This window comes from Rattus norvegicus, chromosome 12 (genome assembly GCF_036323735.1).
Source record: "Rattus norvegicus strain BN/NHsdMcwi chromosome 12, GRCr8, whole genome shotgun sequence".
In the NCBI taxonomy this organism is placed as follows: domain Eukaryota; kingdom Metazoa; phylum Chordata; class Mammalia; order Rodentia; family Muridae; genus Rattus; species Rattus norvegicus.
In genome coordinates, this window is record NC_086030.1 from 15,551,978 (window position 1) to 15,570,510 (window position 18,533).

The following is an 18,533-nucleotide window of genomic DNA, read 5'->3' on the forward strand; positions in this document are numbered from 1 at the left end:
TCCCCACACAGAAGCACATGTGCAGGCACACACATGCAAACACGCATACATGCACACCACACACACACAAACAGAAATAAAATTCTGGATGTTTATAAATAAAACCAAATTAGACCACAGTTAGCTTCACACCTTCTTGAAGTTCTCTACAATATAGAGGTCAGAGATACCTGGTCAAAGAGATAAACGGTGACATCATCAAAAAATGTCACCGCCTTCTTTTCCTTCTTCCAGTCATCTGGCAGCTGCTCAATGGCCGCGGCAGCCGAGGGTTTCAGCAAACTCCGCAGGTGCCTGCCATCATCATTACTGACAATGATGGGCACAGGGTGCTCCATGTCATCTTCAGACTCCGAGCTTAGGCTGTGCAAGTTGAAGGCCCGCAGGTCCTCGTCCGAGTCGTCACTGTTCTCATCTTCTTCATCTGCATCCATCCCATCCTCCGAGAGGTCCAGCATCCCAGACACACACAGTTTGCCCAGGTATTTCCCTTCAATGTCTGGCTCCTTCAGCTTGGGGCCCTCAAAGTGGCTGGGCAAAGACTTATCCAGTGTGGAGCCTGTGTATGCAAGGAGCTCATTGGTGTTGGTGCCTGTGGAGGCCAGGGTGCATGGGCGATCTTCCTGTGTCTCCAGGTCATCGCAGCTGCTAAATTCTGAATTCAACAAACCCAAGGGGCCGCGGGCCTCATCGTCCACAGGGTACGTCTCTCTGGAAGCACCGGCTGGTGTGGGCTGCAACGTCTCTTGCAATTCTGAGTGACAAGAATTCTGCAAAGCAGACGCCGGACTCTGATCAGCTGGTGTGGGCTGCAACGTCTCTTGCAATTCTGAGTGACAAGAATTCTGCAAAGCAGACGCCGGACTCTGATCAGCTGGTGTGGGCTGCAACGTCTCTTGCAATTCTGAGTGACAAGAATTCTGCAAAGCAGACGCCGGACTCTGATCAGCTGGTGTGGGCTGCAACGTCTCTTGCAATTCTGAGTGACAAGAATTCTGCAAAGCAGACGCCGGACTCTGATCAGCTGGTGTGGGCTGCAACATCTCTTGCAATTCTGAGTGACAAGAATTCTGCAAAGCAGACGCCGGACTCTGATCAGCTGGTGTGGGCTGCAACGTCTCTTGCAATTCTGAGTGACAAGAATTCTGCAAAGCAGACGCCGGACTCTGATCAGCTGGTGTGGGCTGCAACGTCTCTTGCAATTCTGAGTGACAAGAATTCTGCAAAGCAGACGCCGGACTTTGCTCTGGCTTGCTCTGTGAGGCTTCCAGGCAGCCTTCTCTGACATCATCAGGGCTGTCTTCTGGAGCAACTGGCTCAGGTGGGAGCTGGTCCTTTACCAATACCAGGGCACTGGCGGATGTTCCTGGGGCCTCCTCAGGCTTTTTATCTGGCTCTGAGTCATTGTCTGAGAAGTACGCAGAGTCTCGATATGAACTCTGGGTGCCAAGTGAGAAGCTCTGAGGGGGACCTTCAGCACCCCTGTGGCCATCTCCTGCATCTGAGATGACGATGACCGGGTTGGGAGGCAAACTGCTGTGGCTGCTATCACCTGCTGCAGCTGTGTCTGAGTCCGCAGTGCCCTCAGGTGCAGGGTGCAGGGTCCACTCGGGGGACTCCAGGTTCTCTGTTTCATAGCCACTGTCTGCGGGCTTATCAGGGGGCAAGAGTTTCTGAGGGGTGTGGGAGCCTAGGGACTCTAGTAATGCTGCATGGACATCCACTGAGTCCAGGGAGTCTGGCGTCTCCACAGACTGCTCTGAGGTGGGGATGGGCGTTGACAAACTGTCTTCCAGGAGGCTATCTTGGCTGGTGGAGTCTGAGGAGAGGGCAGATGCCAAGGCCGCGTCCTTTGGGGCAGCCTTATAATTAAGCTGATTTAAAGTCTCCACGGCTTCTGAGTTTTTCTCCAGTATGCTGCCACTAAGAGGGTCTTCTGAAAATGGCTGATTTTGTAAATCCTGACCTGATTCTGGAAGACAAGTCTCCATGCTACCCTGAGCAGTAATCTCATTCTCAAGGATGGGGTCTCTTTTGGTTGGATTCAAGGCCTCCTTGCTTTGGCAAGTGACTTCTGGAGGCCCATCGCCCCCATCGGGGGCTTTGGCATCGGCAGCAGGAATTTCAACTGGGCCAGTCACAGGGTCGGGGCTTAGATCCAGGCAGACGGAGTTCTCAGGGACGCTGACACCTGTAAAGGGTTTGGTTTCTCCTGACTTCAGAACTGAGTCCGGAGGACCATTAGGAGATCCTTCTGTGAGCGGGGAGGCCTGTGGTGAGGTCGCACCCTGAGGTGTGCCACCTGTGCCTTTGTTCTGCCCACTCATGTTCTCCTGTGATGAGGGAAAGTCTAGTGTATGTTCCAGGAGCTCAAGTCCAGAACTTACAGAGCCTCTCCGGGGTGACTCTAACATTTCAGAGATAAAACCTGCGTCCTTAAGTTCTGTCTGAAGATCGTTCACCCGCCCCTTGCCAGGCAACGAGCCTTTCAGCAGATTCTTTTCCTGAAGAAATAAGAAGTTCTCTGACAATTCTTGGACACTCAGTGGATCAAAGCAATCTTGGTGCACAGGACTTTCTGGGAAGCACAGAGGGTCCTGGTCATGGGGCTTTTCTCTTTCAGACTGGCAGGTGTCTTTGGGGCCATCCAGGCTTGGACTCAAGATGGCTGGCTTAAAGTCAGCTTGAACTCCATTTAGTTCCATTAGATCAAATATTTTCTGGTGACTGGGCAGGTCGTCTGCTTTGTCAAGGTCACTGAATATGTTGAAAGGGCTCCCAGGGATGCTGGCAGCATGTGAGTCCTCCGCAGAGTTGGCTTCTTTGGGGCGAGCACTGCTCTGGAAGAAATCCTCCTCTGCACTGGGTTCCTCAGACACAAGAGTCTTAAAGGCCGTGAGATGGGGTGCGTCAGTTCCACCCTTTTCTGGATTATCCACTTCAGTTGTGAGCAGTGCAGGCGGATACTCCAGCCCCAGACTGCTACTGCTCTTCTCTTCCAACTGGATGTAGTAGTCACTTCCAACAGAGAGGTTGTGTGCATCAAACACAGGAACCACCCCAGGAGCCCTCAGGGGCCCCTCCTGGCCACTGCCGTCTTGCTTGCCAGGGCCAGGGTCTGACAGTGAATTCTCAAACACTTCAACAGGGAAGAACATACTGGAATAGGACAAGGCTTCGTCTGGGTGGCCCCGACCTTGCTCATCAAAATGGTCATGCTTGGCAGCCTCCCACACGTACTCAAAGCTCAGGCCCTGGCTGGTCTCAGTCACTGTGAGGACCTCCTCCATCTCCCGACCTAGCCGGTCCCGGGCAAAGTGGTCAAGGATGGGGAAGGCAGCACTGCTTGAGGGGTCCCTGCTGTTGGCGTTAGGCTTGAGAGCAGTCCACTGCTGTTCGAAGTCCACCTCCGAGTCCCGCTGGCTCTGCATCCGCAGGTAGGTGAGCAGGCGGTGCACGTCCTCTGCAGCCGGCCTCTTGTCAGGGGACAGCCAGCAGAACTGCAGCACTTCATACCTGAGGGCACACAAGGGCATACCAGGGACTCACTGCCTTAAGTAAGAAGGAACCGTACTTCAGAGCCAGCTCAACACGCCCTCTCCCTGAGATCTCTACACCCCGACCACTGCCAGCCACAGTGGTTAAGGCACGAGAGGAAGGCAAAGAACATGGTGAGGCACACCCCTCCTCCCTTTTTTCAGGACATGTCATAGTATTCAGGTGCAGATTCTGCCAAATTATATCTTCTTCTGGTTTTCTTCTAATGGCCTTCCCATCAAAAAATTCTATTTTCTGGTTGTTGTTCTAAATGTTTATTGTTAATGTTTTGATAGCATTCTAAGAACATGCAGAAAACTTTTTTTCTAAAATCCCGGTTTGTGCTCTTGTTTGGATACTTTTATTTTTAGTATTTTCATTACCATGTATTAATTATGCACAGTAGTGGGTTTCACGAGGGACATCTGTACACAGGTACACACTGTGTCAGGATCATAGCACACGCCTGCCCCTTCCCTTGTCCCGCTCCAATTCTTCCCAACCAGCCTGCCTTCTATTTTCATTTGTGGGGGTGTATGTGCCCCTCCCCGTGTCACCAATTCCATGCATGTATAAATATTCAAGGAGGGGTGGGAGCCCATGAGCACCCCTTTCTTCCATGGCAGGGGACTGACAAGCCCAATCAGGGGGACCACTGATTCTGAAATGGTTCTGTCATTTTTGTTCCTCTTTTTTTTTTTCTAAATATTTATTTTTTAGTCAGGAATGGGACATCCGTCCCATGGCGTTTGTGTGGTCAGAGGTCCCTCTGGAGGAGTTGGCTCTCCTTCACCGTGTGGTGCTGGGATCGAATGCAGGCGGTTGGGCTTGGAGATAAGCATTTTCACCCCAGCCATCCTGGTGGTCCCGCACTCTCTCCTAAGCAACTATTTAGCCCAGGCTGTATTTATCCTACACTTTCCATCGAACACTAGGGATGGAAGTCAGGCTTGGGAGTGCGAGGCCAGAGCTCTTCACTGGGCGACCTCCACAGACCTACACTTCCTTAGGTTGGTGTTCCTAAACGATTATTAAAGATTTCATTTTTAATTGTACGTATACATGAACGTGTGTCAACAAGGCTAATGCAGAGAAACTTCTAAAATTAGTCATAAATAATGTAAAAATGACTACATTTCAGAACATCTACTGTCAAAAACAAGGGCCATATAAACGAGTGTAGGGTGTGTGTGTGTGTGTGGAGGTGTGGGTGTGTGGTGTGTGTGTGTGTGTGTGTGTGTGTGGGTGTGTATGTGTGGTGTATGTGTGTGGTGTGTGTGTGGTGTGTGTGGTGTGTGTGTGTGTGTGTGTGTGTGTGTGTGGTGTGTATGTGTGGTGTGTGTGTATGTGTGTGTGTGTGGTGTGTGGGGTGTATGTGTGTGGTGTATGTTGGGGTGTGTGTGTGTGTGTGTGTGTGACTGAACCTGGAGTTTATTGATTCAGTGAGGCTGACCCAGCTAGGCCATCGGGCCTCAGAGATATTCCTGTTTCCACCTCTCCAGTACTGGATGACAGGAACACACTATCACACTCAGCTTTTTACACACGTGCTGGGGTATGAGCTCAGGTCCTCTTGTTAGGAGCCCCCCCTCCCCTGCTTCCCCAGTGCTCTTTCTTGTTTTTGAGGATCACAAGGCAGAATAGAAGCTACCAACCATCTCTCCGAGTAAGGCAGTTCCAGCTGGGGCTTGGGGAGTTTCATGTCCCTCTCTCTAATGACTTGATTGAGAACGTCCAGGTCAGAAAGGTTTGCATAGGGCTGAGCAGCATTGTTGAAGAGTTCCCAAAGTGTTACACCCAAGGACCTGTGGAGAGCAGGAGAGCCATGCTGAGTCTCCATCAACCTCATTCATGTTCACAACGGCAGCAATACGGAGAACGTACATGAAGGGGTTATTTATTAGTAACAGGAGGATAAACTGACTTAAATGATCAATATCCCAATGGGAAAAAACTTATTCCTCTTAAAATGAGGGTAACCAGAGGCTTCCTGTTTCACTTCATCACTAAGACACAGTATAAGAATATAATTGCGGGGTTGGGGATTTAGCTCAGCGGTAGAGCACTTGCCTAGGAAGTGCAAGGCCCTGGGTTCGGTCCCCAGCTCCGATAAAAAGAACCAAAAAAAAAAAAAAAAAAAAAAAAAAGAATATAATCCCAGGAACTAAACGAAACCTCAAGCAATCAGTTCGAAGATTGATGGGACATGTTAAAACTCGAAAGTCGAGTTTTTCAAAAGCTCCCTGCAATTTGCAAATCTTCCAGGTTCAGGTGTGTAGTTAAGAGACCGCCCAGTGCCCACCAGGAAACTGTGAGTAACCACAAGGCTTCATTTGCTGTTGTGCAACATGGTGTCAAACTTCCTGACGCTACTTTCACAAGTGAGGGAGCAGAGCCAGCATATTCCACGTCCACAGAGGTCACTTTGCAAGGGAGGAAGAGGAGCACTCACACCAGCCCAGACAGCAACACCTTCTCCTCCCTGGCAAAGAACCATCAGGGGTGGATGACCAACTTAAGTATAAAAATGTCTTAATTTAATACACTGCCCAGTGACTTTGGAGTTGCGAGTTCTACTGAAGACAATCCATGTGAAATGCTTAAACCAAAAGGTTTGCCAGGTGACAGAATGTGGCCTGTCCCCTGCATCAGGTTTCCACAGTCCTCATTTGTCTTGATTCCTTCCCTTTTCCAGGAAGTCACTGTCAGAGCACGCTTCAGAGGGCAGGAAAGGAAACACAGGCTTCCCAGCTCTTTAGGCCCGCCTTGTTCTTTGGGAAGAAACGTGTCCTGCAGCTGCTGGGCTCTCCCACCTCCACCCTCAGGCCTGCCTAAGGTTCCCCATCCACTTGGCATGAGCGGTATGGCGGGACTTGGCACTGCTGCCAGCGACTGTTCCCATGGTCAGGAACAGGGCCAGTTCTGCCTTGGGGACACCGGGCTCTGTTTTCATGTCAGTCAGCCTGTTAAGTGCAACAACAATGCCAGTCAAGCATAAAAAAACATCTTCATGAAGAATCCAGGGTGGGGAACAAGGCAGGAACTTCCAGGGGGAAGCTAGAGTTTTGAGAACTGAGACAACAAAAGCCACCTTTGAGCCCTGGGGCGTATGTGCAGGCACTTGGGTTTCTCTGTATGGTTTCTAGGTTCCATGGAAGATGAGTGCTGAGCAGGCCGAAGCCTTGGGTCCACACAAGTGAGCTGTCTCACAGAAAGATTCTGCTTCAGGGCAGGTAATAAGCCAACTCCTTAAGGGCAAGTCGCCAGACAGAGAGAGAAGAGGACAAGCGGTGGGGCTGACTTACAAAGTTGGCCTTGACTAATCCTCACTAGCTCAGTGAGACATTTCTGCAATGCCCTGCTAGAGCAGCGTCCTTTATGAGGTAAGACACCCAGGTCCCCAGCAGAGGCAGACACGGGTCCTCTATGGAGGAGTTTGTCTCAGTCTGGATGGCCCTGGATTCCCACCATAAGAAAGACCAAAGGAAATAATGCACCATCTGGAAGCGGAAGGGCCAAGGTGTTACTAACGCAGTGGTTGGACATAGATCACAATTCAGTTGTATAAAACAAACAAGCAAAAAAACCACTGAGACTTTTTTAAAATCAAAAACTATAAAAACTTAACCAAAAGATTTAACAGAATAGACATAGCTAAAAAGAGAATCTTAAAAACAGAATTAGTGCAGGGAGCACATGCTCTAGAATGGGAAGGGTGGGATACAGGGGACAAATAAGAGACACACCTACTCACGTAATCTAGCCTTCCAAAAGGAGAGAAATGAACAGAGGCAATGTTTAAAGGAAAAGGGTTAGGAATTTTCTAGAACCAATGCATTTTATCAACCTGGAGATTTAGAAAACCAAATAAATAACAATTGGGGTGGGAGCATCAACTTACACCCCTACAGCCCATTCCCATACAATTCACACTCATACAACTCACACCCATACAATTCACACTCATACAACTCACACCCATACAATTCACACTCCTACAACTCACACCCATATAATTCATACTCATACAGCTCACACCCATGCAATTCACACCCATACAACTCACACCCATACAACTCACACTCATACAATTTGTATCCATACAACCCACACCTCTATAATTCACACCCATACAACCCACACCCATACAATTTGTACTGGCACGCATCACAGGAAAAAAAATAGAAAAGAGAGGGAAAAAAGTCAGAGAAGTATTTAATCCGGTCAGAGAGAAAACGTCATATCACCTTAAAAGAGCTTAGGCAGACATACAGCTGACTTCACAAAGCAACAGTGGAAGCCAGGGGACAGCAGAATGACATCTTCAACATGCAGAGAGGAATGATGTAAACACATTTGAGGGGTGAGAACAAAACAGGCCAGGGCGAGCAGACCATAGAAAACACAGTCTGGTAGCAGCAGGCAAACTGGTGCAAACCAGGAAGGACACACTCTTTTTTTTTTTTTTTTTTTTTTTTGGTTCTTTTTTTTGGAGCTGGGGACCGAACCCAGGGCCTTGCGCTTCCTAGGCAAGCACTCTACCACTGAGTTAAATCCCCAGCCCCAGGAAGGACACACTCTTAAGTAGGAACAGAACCCCAGAGCAAGGTCTGAGATCAAAACACAAAAACGAACAAAAGCAGCATGAGGAAAACTGCAAGTATGTGGGTAAATCTACATGAACACTGATGGTGAAAGTAACATTAGCCTGCTGGACGCCAGCCTGGTCTGCAGAGCGAGTGCCAGGAGCCAGGGCTACAGAATAGCATATGACTGTTTGTATTCATGTGTACATGTGCATGTGTGAGTGTGCATGCGTGTGTGCGTGTGTGTTTTAGTTACATAGCTAGACAGAAGAGAGGTGTTCCAAGACCTGTACTAGTCAAGAAAGAGGGTGAGGAAACAAAGATTAAGGTGTGTAAAAAGTTCACTCACATCGTAATTTCTAGGATAATTGATAAAAGCACAGGCATACAATGCATAGTTTCTAAATAAAGAGAAAAAACAAAACGGCTAAAAAAGAAAATCAACCCAAAGGAAGGTAAGAAAAGAAAAACCAAAACAAACAGGAAAATACCTGATACCCAAAATAGAGCTACCCTTAAGAAATCCGTGACACTGTCAAGTTAAAGACTTAGATACATCATTTTAGCATCTTCTGAAACGACCCCTAAAAATCAGTCTTACGTAACAGCCCAAGCCTCTCAGCTTTCCATGCACTTCAGTAAATATTAAGCACCTGCTGTGTTCCAGGCCACGTCGGTAGAAAATGGAGAGCAGACGCAGTTCCTGTCTGAGCAGGAGCAGCAGTGGCTCTGGCACAAGTGTTAGCACTGCTGTGGCCCACGGTGTGTCTTCCCGCAGCCTAGACTCTGGCCGAGTTACTTCTATACTCAGAGAAGGGAGCTGGGTCCTTGCTAAGAAAACCAAATAAAATGGCATGCCAGATACCTACCAGATGTTACTGTACTTAGTCTGATCTGCGGTCAAGAGTCTGTCTTGAAAGCTGGTCACTAATTCTGGAGCAGTCCATCTCAGGGGGAAAATTTTTTTGTCATCCGTCTCTATGTAATCCTCCTGCATAGGTCACAAGCACAGTGTTCAGGGGGGGCTTGAGCCAAACATTCTTACCAGTGAGTGTCCAACCACAATACACAGCACAGGGAAATGGGAAGCAGGGACAGGAGGTCTGAAGCTGTGCAAACGGGTCTCTAAAGCACAGAGCTTGCTCAGTCACCTTTAGCACAGGCTAGCCATCTGCACTGTGAACTGTGCTGGTTACCACAGCTGACGTTACAGGTCGTTCTCCTACCACTCAGTAGCAAGCGGCAGGTGAACTAGCGACACCAGGGGCCTCTTCCTTAGCTGTAAGTAAGGGCTGCACAAGGCCAACCACCTCAGGGAGGGGCTAGAAAGGGAATCTTGTTTTTTTTTTTTTTTTTTGGTTCTTTTTTTTTCCGGAGCTGGGGACCGAACCCAGGGCCTTGCGCTTCCTAGGTAAGGGCTCTACCACTGAGCTAAATCCCCAGCCCCTAGAAAGGGAATCTTAAACAGTAAGTGCTTCAGACACTCCGGCTAGTGGTCAGATAGGAAAACGACCTAAATGTGCATGTCTTGAAAGCATTTCAGCTCTGGTCCTCACCAGAGCCCACTGCATGACGGGTAAGTGTTATCGTAATGCTGCTGCATAGAAAACGGTGAGCACTGCAGCAACATCTTCTTTTCAAAAAAGGTACAACTGACTTAAGTGTATCAGACTTTGAATGTATGTATACACACGTACGTGCCTGAACCCGAGGAGGTCAGAACAGGGTGTCAGGTGCTCTGGGGCAGGAGTTACAAGCTGCTGTGAGCTGCCACGTGGGCTCTGGGGACTAAGCCATGCCCTCCGCAGCAGGAACAGCACACGCTTTAACTACTCAGCCTTCCCTCCGGCCCCAGCCATGTCTCTGCCCAGACCTCAGTGCCTCGTTTAGCTGAGCTCAGCAAACACACAGATGAAACTTACTGATTTGTTTTTTTTTAAAGATATGTATGTATGTATGTATGTATGTATGTATGTATGTATGTATGTATTATAAGTACACTCTTCAGACATACCAGAAGAGGGCATCAGATCTCATTACAGATGGTTGGGAGCTACCATGTGGTTGCTGGGAATTGAACTCAGGACCTCTGGAAGAGCAGTCAGTGCTCCTAACCACTGAGCCATCTCTCCAGCCCCTGATTTGTTTTTTTTAGGGGGATAGTTAACAGGTTTTTTTTTTTTTTTTTTTTTTTTTTGGTTCTTTTTTTCGGAGCTGGGGACCGAACCCAGGGCCTTGCGCTTCCTAGGTAAGCGCTCTACCACTGAGCTAAATCCCCAGCCCCGATAGTTAACAGTTTTGTTTTGTTTGTTTTTTTTTTTAAGCAAAAGCCATAAATATCAACCATAGCACACCTGTGCTTCAGTTTTACTGACTATATCAAGAAACATCTACAGACATGTGTGCTTTGCTCTGCAAATATTAATTACCATTTTGCCCACCTGCTAATTATAAATTCTGTTACACAGGGCTAGTGAGATGGTTCAACAGGCATTTGTTGCCAAGCCTTGTAACGAGTCCTGGCCTGGGGACCCTACAGTAGAGAGAGAACTGACTTCTTATGAGTTGTCTTCTGACTTCTCACGCATGTCCTCACAAACATACAATCCACAGTAAATAACTAAGTGTGCGATTAAAGTCTTTTGATATTGATTTTTTAATATACTATTCAGGCAAACTGAGTCCATAGCACTACATTACAAATGTCCGTAAAGAATCTCTTTAGGAAGCTGTCACAAAATGTTAGGCACAAGCTACTGACTTTGAGAAGTCAGAAAGAAGCCAATGATACATGAACGGACTGGGACAGACCCTGCTGGAGAAAGGCCATGTCATGAAGATTAAGACTCTCACCCTGGTTCAAACACAAGTAACATCTCCAGGCCGACTCTGAGCGGCAGGAAGCGGTTCAGAGGACAGCAGGAGGCAGAGCTTTGCTTACCTTGTATCTGCTGAAGCCTATCCCATAGTCACCCACTTTGACGTTTAGGTCGGAGGTGAGATAACAGTTCCGTAGGGCCAGATCACTGCAAAGAGGAGGAGGAAAGTCAGTGTAAGAACAAGCAGACCCACGGCCAAGGTCTCCCTGCACAGAAATGCTACACATCAGAGGCTTCACGCAGAAACCAGTCAACTGGCTGCCTGTAGTTACTGCCTCAATTCTTTTCATAGTTAAGAGTTAAATTCCACATTCCTTTTTTTTTTTAAAAGATTTATTTATTTCACATATATGAGTACAATGTAGCTGTCTTCAGACACACCAGAAGAGGGCATCAGATCCCATTACAGATGGCTGTGAGCCACCATGTGGTTGTTGGGAATTGAACTCAGGACCTCTGGAAGAGCAGTCGGTGCTCTAAACCACTGAGCCATCTCTCCAGCCCCCAAATTCCACATTCCTAACCACATTTTAGGCACATAAGTAAGATGACTGACTAAGTACTGAGTAGGTACTGGTTTTCTATACCATGACTTGAATCACAGTATTTAGAGAGTAATTCAGGAAGAACTTTAGAATGCTAAAATTGGGGTTGCTGAAGAGATGGCTCAGCAGTTAAGAGCACTGACTGCTCTTCCAGGGGTCCCAGGTTCAATTCCCAGCAACCACATAGCAGTTCACAGCTCTCTGTAACTCCGGTTCTAGAGGATCAGGCACCGTCATAGACACAGATGTAGACTAAACATCACTGAGCATGCGTACATGCACAAACACGCAAACAGATGACAGAAAGATAGATATCTTTAAAAATACTGCAATTGCCTGAATTTACAGTCTGACTTTAGAAACAGTCTCCTCGATGTATTAATAAAGGCATCACTCCAAAGGTCCAAAAAGGGGTTCTTCCCCCTACCCCCACTTTTCAAAGACATCCAAGTACTAGCACCCAACCCTCTCCAAGAAACTTGCTCCTCTTCCCACTCTGCCTTCCCCAGGGAGGGCAATCTGTGGACAAGATTCACTTTGTGCTTTCCTTGCAGTCACAGAACTACATTCGATCCCAGACCTCACATAAGAAAGCGGGACATGGTGGTGCATATTTGCAAACACAGAGGTTAAAGAGGCAGAGACAGGAGGTCAGCCTAGCCTACTTAGTGAGTTCCAGGCTAGTAAGAGACATTGTCTCAAAACTAAAATGGACAGAAAAAAACAATTTTTTTTTTTTTGGTTCTTTTTTTCGGAGCTGGGGACCGAACCCAGGGCCTTGCGCTTCCTAGGTAAGCGCTCTACCACTGAGCTAAATCCCCAGCCCCAGAAAAAAACAATTTAAGAATGTCTTCTGGCCTATACACACATATCAAACAAAAGGCATACTTTAATAAGTGAATAGAATTCCTCCTTTCTGTTTTTCAAAAAAATTTCAAATACTTATTTTTAAGTTATGTATACATGTGTCCATCTGTGTTTTGGTTTGTGCACATGACTTTAGATGCTCAGAGGCCAGAAGTGGCCGTTGGATCCCCTAGAGCTGCAGTTACGGGTGGCTGTGAGCCGCCTGCTGTGGCTGCGAAGCCCTCACTACCCAGGTGTTTGCCTAAGACAGTCACCTCTTCTCCCGCTAAGTGACTCGGTTTCTCATTTATTAGCTGGAGAAAGAAACAGTACCCACCAAGGATGCAGAGTATGAAAATGACTCTGCTAGTGGATGAGGTGTTCTCATGCTCGCACCAGCCACAGCCACAGGGGCAGTGATGGTGGCTGTAATACTGTCCCTTGCATGTTGGGTCTCAGTGGGCGTGCTAAGTGAATACTGACTCAGCTACACTGATGGCTTTTATGCTGTTTACGTGGGGTCATTTGCACGGCGCTCCATCACAGAGCCTTCTAGCCTGTGGTAGTGTGCGGGGAAAACCTGGACACTTTCTGACTTTGCTGTTGCTAACAATATAGAATCTTCCTTTTAAAAACAAAACAAAACAAAACAAAAAACTTTAGTGTGCACAGAAACGGTGATTACAGGGGCATAATAAAAAATGTGCACGGATGTTTTGAAAACACTAAAGTGTTATCTAGGTTCAAAGTGATGCTGTAATTGGCCTCCAAATGCTAACACTGCACCGATTAATGTGCAAAGCCATGGAAGAGAAAAAACACAAGGTGCTGTCGTGCAACTTGACGTCAAGGCTGCTCAGGTCAGGAAACACAAATGCAGCCAGCATTCCCCTTCAAGCTGAAAAACTGGTCTGGTGGCGAAGCTGCCCGAGCTCCAGTCCTGCTGGCTCCTGGGAGGCACTGGCTGGTCCCCATACCTGGCAGCAGGCCCAAGGGTTCCACGTCACTTCTCACCACCATTTGTTTTTAACCTGGGTAGCTGCGCGTCACAGCCTGCCCATCTGTGGAAGGGTTGGTTCTCTAGCACAAATGGCTCAAGGTGCTCAAGGCAGATCCAAATTAACCCATGCCAGTTTCTCTATCTACAGGAAGCCAAGTAACCAAGTTCCTGAGAGGGAGAGAGTGACGACAGCAAGCCAGATGCCCAAGAGCCACGGAATACTCTTCCGGGAGCTTGGCTCATGCTATCATATTCAATCTTGGTAACAGTGCTTCTGGGTAAAACAGATGCCCAATTCTACAGAAGAAATAAGCTCAGAGGGATCAAAGGAGACTCACAATGGTAAAGCTGGTGAGGGAAGAATTAACCACCCTAATCCCAGCTGACCCTCTCTGTCCCCCTCATTGTCTGCCTGCTGCAGCCACAAACATCAAGGTTCATAAGGGCTGGTTCATCATGCTGTGGACCCGATGTGCAAGCAGCAGATTATAGCAAAGAGACTAGTGTATGTGGGACGGCGTAGGGGACACCACACACACACACACACACACACACACACACACACACACACACACACACACACACACACACAGTGGCCTTTCCCCTGTTTATCTTGCAGCCATTGTTGGACTCTGGGAATGCAGAATTCTTCCACCATGAAATTCTGACTAGACATAGAGGACAGTGCCTATAAACTGTCTGTAACTGCTGGGTGGACTTCTGGGGACTTGTTGATGGGACAGGATAAGGCTCTCTGGGTGGGTTTTCCCTTGGGCTGGTGGGGACTAAGGCTGAGCTGGACGGTCAGTCCTCTGTGGGTCTCTTCTGGCTGCAGTGTACTGTTCCACTGTACACACTGCAAAACTAGATGCAACGCTCAGATAGCAGGTTCTGGGCAGTGGGCACCAACCTGCCAAGGGCTGAGCCCGGAGGACTATGACAGCACAGGAAGTACCAAGGGCTGAGCCTAAGCCTAGGGAACGGAACTTCCCAGTAGTAAGACCCCAAGACACAGAGGCTGAACCTCAATACACAGGGAAGGGAGTTGCTTTGAGAGTCTAAAACCAAGGCTGGACTGGGAGCATGGTTCAGTTAGCCTCTACCTAGGATCCCTCAGTGAGGGGCTGGAAAGATAGCTCAGGAGTACACACAACACCCCGAATTCCATCCTCAGCACTGACAAAACACAAAATGAGCCAGATTAAAACAAACCAAACGAAAACCAAGAGCAAACTGAGCTGTCAAGTAACTATCTTTAGGGCAAGGCTTTGATGGTTCTCACCACCAAATGTGTCCTGGAGTCACTTGGGTACCCTACCTCCTACTCACTTAACAGAACGCAGCAGACAGCAGGTCTGGGGTGAGCTAAGAATGGACATGACCCAGGCGCCTCTCTGGAATGGGAGCTGGGACTCCACTTCTGAGAAGGACCCTGAGGTTTCTGGCAATCCCCTCAGGGTCCTGTACCTGGGGACCTACACCATAACCAGATACCTTTGCTAAGAATAAAACACAGTATCACCAGGATTAACTACCCACGAGGTAACCTCCTCAGATCCAAGTCTAGAGACCAGCCCAGATCTAGATCAGAGAAAGCTGGTATATTTTCTGTGTGCACATTTATAATCAGTAGTTATGAAGGGAACTAGAACTTTCTACCTGGAATGCTGATTTTTCTCAGGTGGCCTGCCCTGAGCTAGCTTAGAAACATGCAGCGTTTTTTCCTACAGAGGGCCATTAACTTGTGAGACACAGACACTAGTGTGTGCCTTGATTTACTGAGTTTCATGTGACCTAGAATAGCCTCAAACTCTATGTAGCTAAGGACAACCTTGAACTTCTGGTCTCATCTGCTTCCACCTCTCAAATCTTAGAATCCAAGGTATCCATGCCTGCTTTTTGGGGGGCTTGGGACAGATCCAGGGCCTGGAGGGTACCTGGCCAGTACTCTATCACCTGAGCTACACAGAGATGCTGCGTTAATTGGGCAACAAGGGTGCGGGGTTCTTTCTGTGCCCTCCTGAAGTGCAAAGTTGTCATAGTTGTCATTGCTGGTGGTGGTCTGTGTGTCTGTCTGTCTGTCTCTCTCTCTAAAAAAAAAAAAAAAGGGGGTTGGGGATTTAGCTCAGTGGTAGAGTGCTTGCCTAGCAAGCGCAAGGCTCTGGCAAGGCCCTGGGTTCCGTCCCCAGCTCCGAAAAAAAAAAAAAAAAAAAAAAAAAAAGGCTTCCTCCTTTCCTTCTACCCTTCCAGGTAGCACAAATCAGCAAACTGGTAGGTACAGACTTTCTAAATAACGTTCACACCAAAACAAATATACAAAGAGCACACACTGTCATGTCCCAAAATGCACCTAAGACTTCAGATACCACAACATGGTTCCCGCCTGTGCTAGCCACAACGCAACACCACAGGCAGCTGGAGCTTCCCTCGTTCCCTTGGGAATGTCTGTTCCTCCCATTTGCCACCCTCTCAGGTAACACTGGGGTATTTTGTTTTTTTGAGGCAGTCTTACTATGTAGTCCAAGCGAGTCTTGAACTTGCAATTCTCTTGCCTTGGCCTCCTTACCACTGGGTACAATAGGTTTTGTTTCTTTTAAAGAATCTTTTTTAGCAAACCTGGCGGTGGTGACAAATGCCTTTAATCCCAGCATTCAGGCGGCAGAGGCAGGGAGACCTCTGAGTTTGAGGCCAGCCTGTTCTACAGATAGTCAAGGCTACACAGAAAAATTCTTTCTTTAAAAAAAAAAAAAAGAACAAAAAACAAAACAAAAACCGAAACAACAAAACAACCAACCAACCAAACAAACAACCCAAAAAACCCCCAAACCCCCAAACCAACAATAAAAAATTCTTTTTAGCTGAGTGTGGTGTGTACACCTTTAACCCTAGCCCTCTGGAGGCAGAGGGGGATGATCTCTGTGAGTTCCGGGCCACTCAGGGCTAACAGAGTAAGACCCTGTCTTAAAAAAGAGAGAGAAGAAAGGAAAAAAAGTAGTAAAAAACAAAAACAAAAAACAAACAAACAAACAAACAAACAAAAAAACCCCAAACTAGGCACGTATAGAAAAGGTTCCCTGTCCTTGCCTCCTGGGTCTGGCTCCTGTTGGTTGTCTATCTGCTACTTAGCCAGTCTGAACACGAACACCATTCGCTCAGTGACCTGAGTACCTGCGGCCCAGGAGACCTTGCAGGCAGAGGATGGGGGACACTGGGCTCTGTCTGGGTCACCTGTGGAATGGTAACAGGAACATGTACCATTCACACGGCCTTCAAGAATGCTGTGTATGACCTCAGAGACGCAGGCTGCCTGAGAGCCTGTGATAAGGCTCTCTCTAAACATTATGTAAAAACAAATTTTAACTAGGGTGACTTACTAGACCAGTTTCTAACATAAGAACAACTTTGGGTTAGACAGGTGGACCGGGCTATTTCGACCAAGTCCTCTGAGTCAACCAATGTTCTAAACCTCAATTTTAAAATCAGGCCATATGGAAGGCCACCTACACAAGAAGAATTTTTAAAGAAGCGAAGTCCGTCCCACACGAGACTTTCCATCAAACAGCATCTGTATGTGTTCGTGCATGTGTGTGGAGTATGCACAGACACCTGAGTATGCAGTGTCCGTGTGCATGTGGAGGCCAGAGGATAACCTCAGGTGTGGCTCCTCAGACACTGTCTTACGATGCCACTCCCCCCAGTCACTGTCACTCCCTGTCCCCGAGTAAGCTAGGTTTCCCTCTGTCTGTCTACCCAGCTCTGTCATTACGAGCTTACAATGCCACACTGAGTTTCTATAAAAAAATGAAACAATGGATTGGGGCTGGACAGACGGCTCAGTGGTTAAAAAGCACTTGTGGCTACTGCAGAAGACCTGGGTCCTTCCCAGCACCTGCATGGCGGCTCACAACTGCCTGTTACTCTAGTTCCAGAGAAGCCAATGGCCTGTGTGGTCTCTGAAGCCACTGTACGAGTATGGCCTCACACACGCAGGCAAACCCTCATATACATAAAAACCAAGATAGATAAATATTTTGGACAATAAATTAAAAAAAATAAAAGCAAGGGGTCAAAGTCTGGCCCTGTAAGTTCCTTACCAGCTAAGCTACCACACACCCAGCCCAGAGCAGTTCCTTTAAACAGCAGAACAAAACGGCTGCCAATGGTTCCAAGGTCCTTCTGTACCCTGGGCTTTGTGCGTGGATATCGTCCAAGCCATGTGATTTATCTTTATTTGTTTTCAAGACTCCAAGACTTTGCCTTGAAGAAGCATGGGAAAATACTACTGGCTATGACAGCTCTGTCATCTTTAAGAACACAGTGGTGAACAGGCCTTATGCACACTTCCCATGGTTTAAGTTGTCTCTGGGAACTTCATGTTGTAATTTTGATGGGAGACTTAAGATTTTATGTTCTAATTTGTGTGTGTGTGTGTGTGTGTGTGTGTGTGTGTGTGAGAACCTGCAGAGGCCAGAGGAGGAAGGAAGATTCTCGTGCTGGAGTTGAGCAGAGGTGTGAGTTGTCTGGGGTATGTGCTGCAAACTAAACTTGGGTCCTCTGCAGGAGCAGTGTGAACCGGAGCCACCTCTCCAGCTCGAGACTGGTTTTTGAAAATAGAAACTTCCCAGACGTCTCTTCGAGACAGGTATGCCTTTTCAGATCTTTGTGTTATTAGCAAGCACGAGGAATGGATTTATGGTCTCACACTCAGCGTCCCACCACCTGAGGTGAGGCAGACACAGGAACACTGGCGATTGCTGACTTCCAGCCTAGCTGGGAAAATGTCAGCTAGGAAGAGTTCCTGCCTCAGGTAATCCTCACCAAAGACAGAGAGTGAGAAAGAAGGCTATCGGACTCCCTCTTCAGGCTGGTGTTCTTGACTCTGTACACACAAATAAATAATTCTATTTTGAAAAACTGGACCGTGAAAGCCTGCAGTCTAAAGGAGACTAAGCAGGAAGCCTTTTCCAACTCACGGTGCAGCCACCAGGGGAGGCCCTGATCATGCACACAGCCCCAAACTGCCTGTCCTCCAGGGTACAAACCGGAGGCGGCACCTTCAGACCTGACACGATTGCTCGTTGGCCAGAAGAGACGCCGTTGCCTTCAGCCCCTCTTCCTGGGGGCTGTGAAGGACAGCACA

The 18,533-nt window shown here is 47.8% G+C and overlaps 1 protein-coding gene across 3 annotated transcripts in view; it reads right to left on the reverse strand.

The window, feature by feature from the left end:
- The window catches only part of Lmtk2 (lemur tyrosine kinase 2), an 81,965-nt gene that overhangs the window by 11,550 nt on the left and 51,882 nt on the right, over nucleotides 1–18,533 (reverse strand). For all 3 annotated transcript variants that reach the window (XM_039089354.2, XM_039089353.2, NM_001427236.1), the window contains exons 8-11: nucleotides 11,065–11,149; nucleotides 8,993–9,114; nucleotides 5,193–5,342; nucleotides 171–3,516 (exon numbers count right to left, since the gene is read on the reverse strand). In XM_039089354.2, the coding sequence (XP_038945282.1) occupies nucleotides 171–3,516; nucleotides 5,193–5,342; nucleotides 8,993–9,114; nucleotides 11,065–11,149 (3,703 nt within the window). The remainder of the gene's footprint in view (nucleotides 1–170; nucleotides 3,517–5,192; nucleotides 5,343–8,992; nucleotides 9,115–11,064; nucleotides 11,150–18,533) is intronic.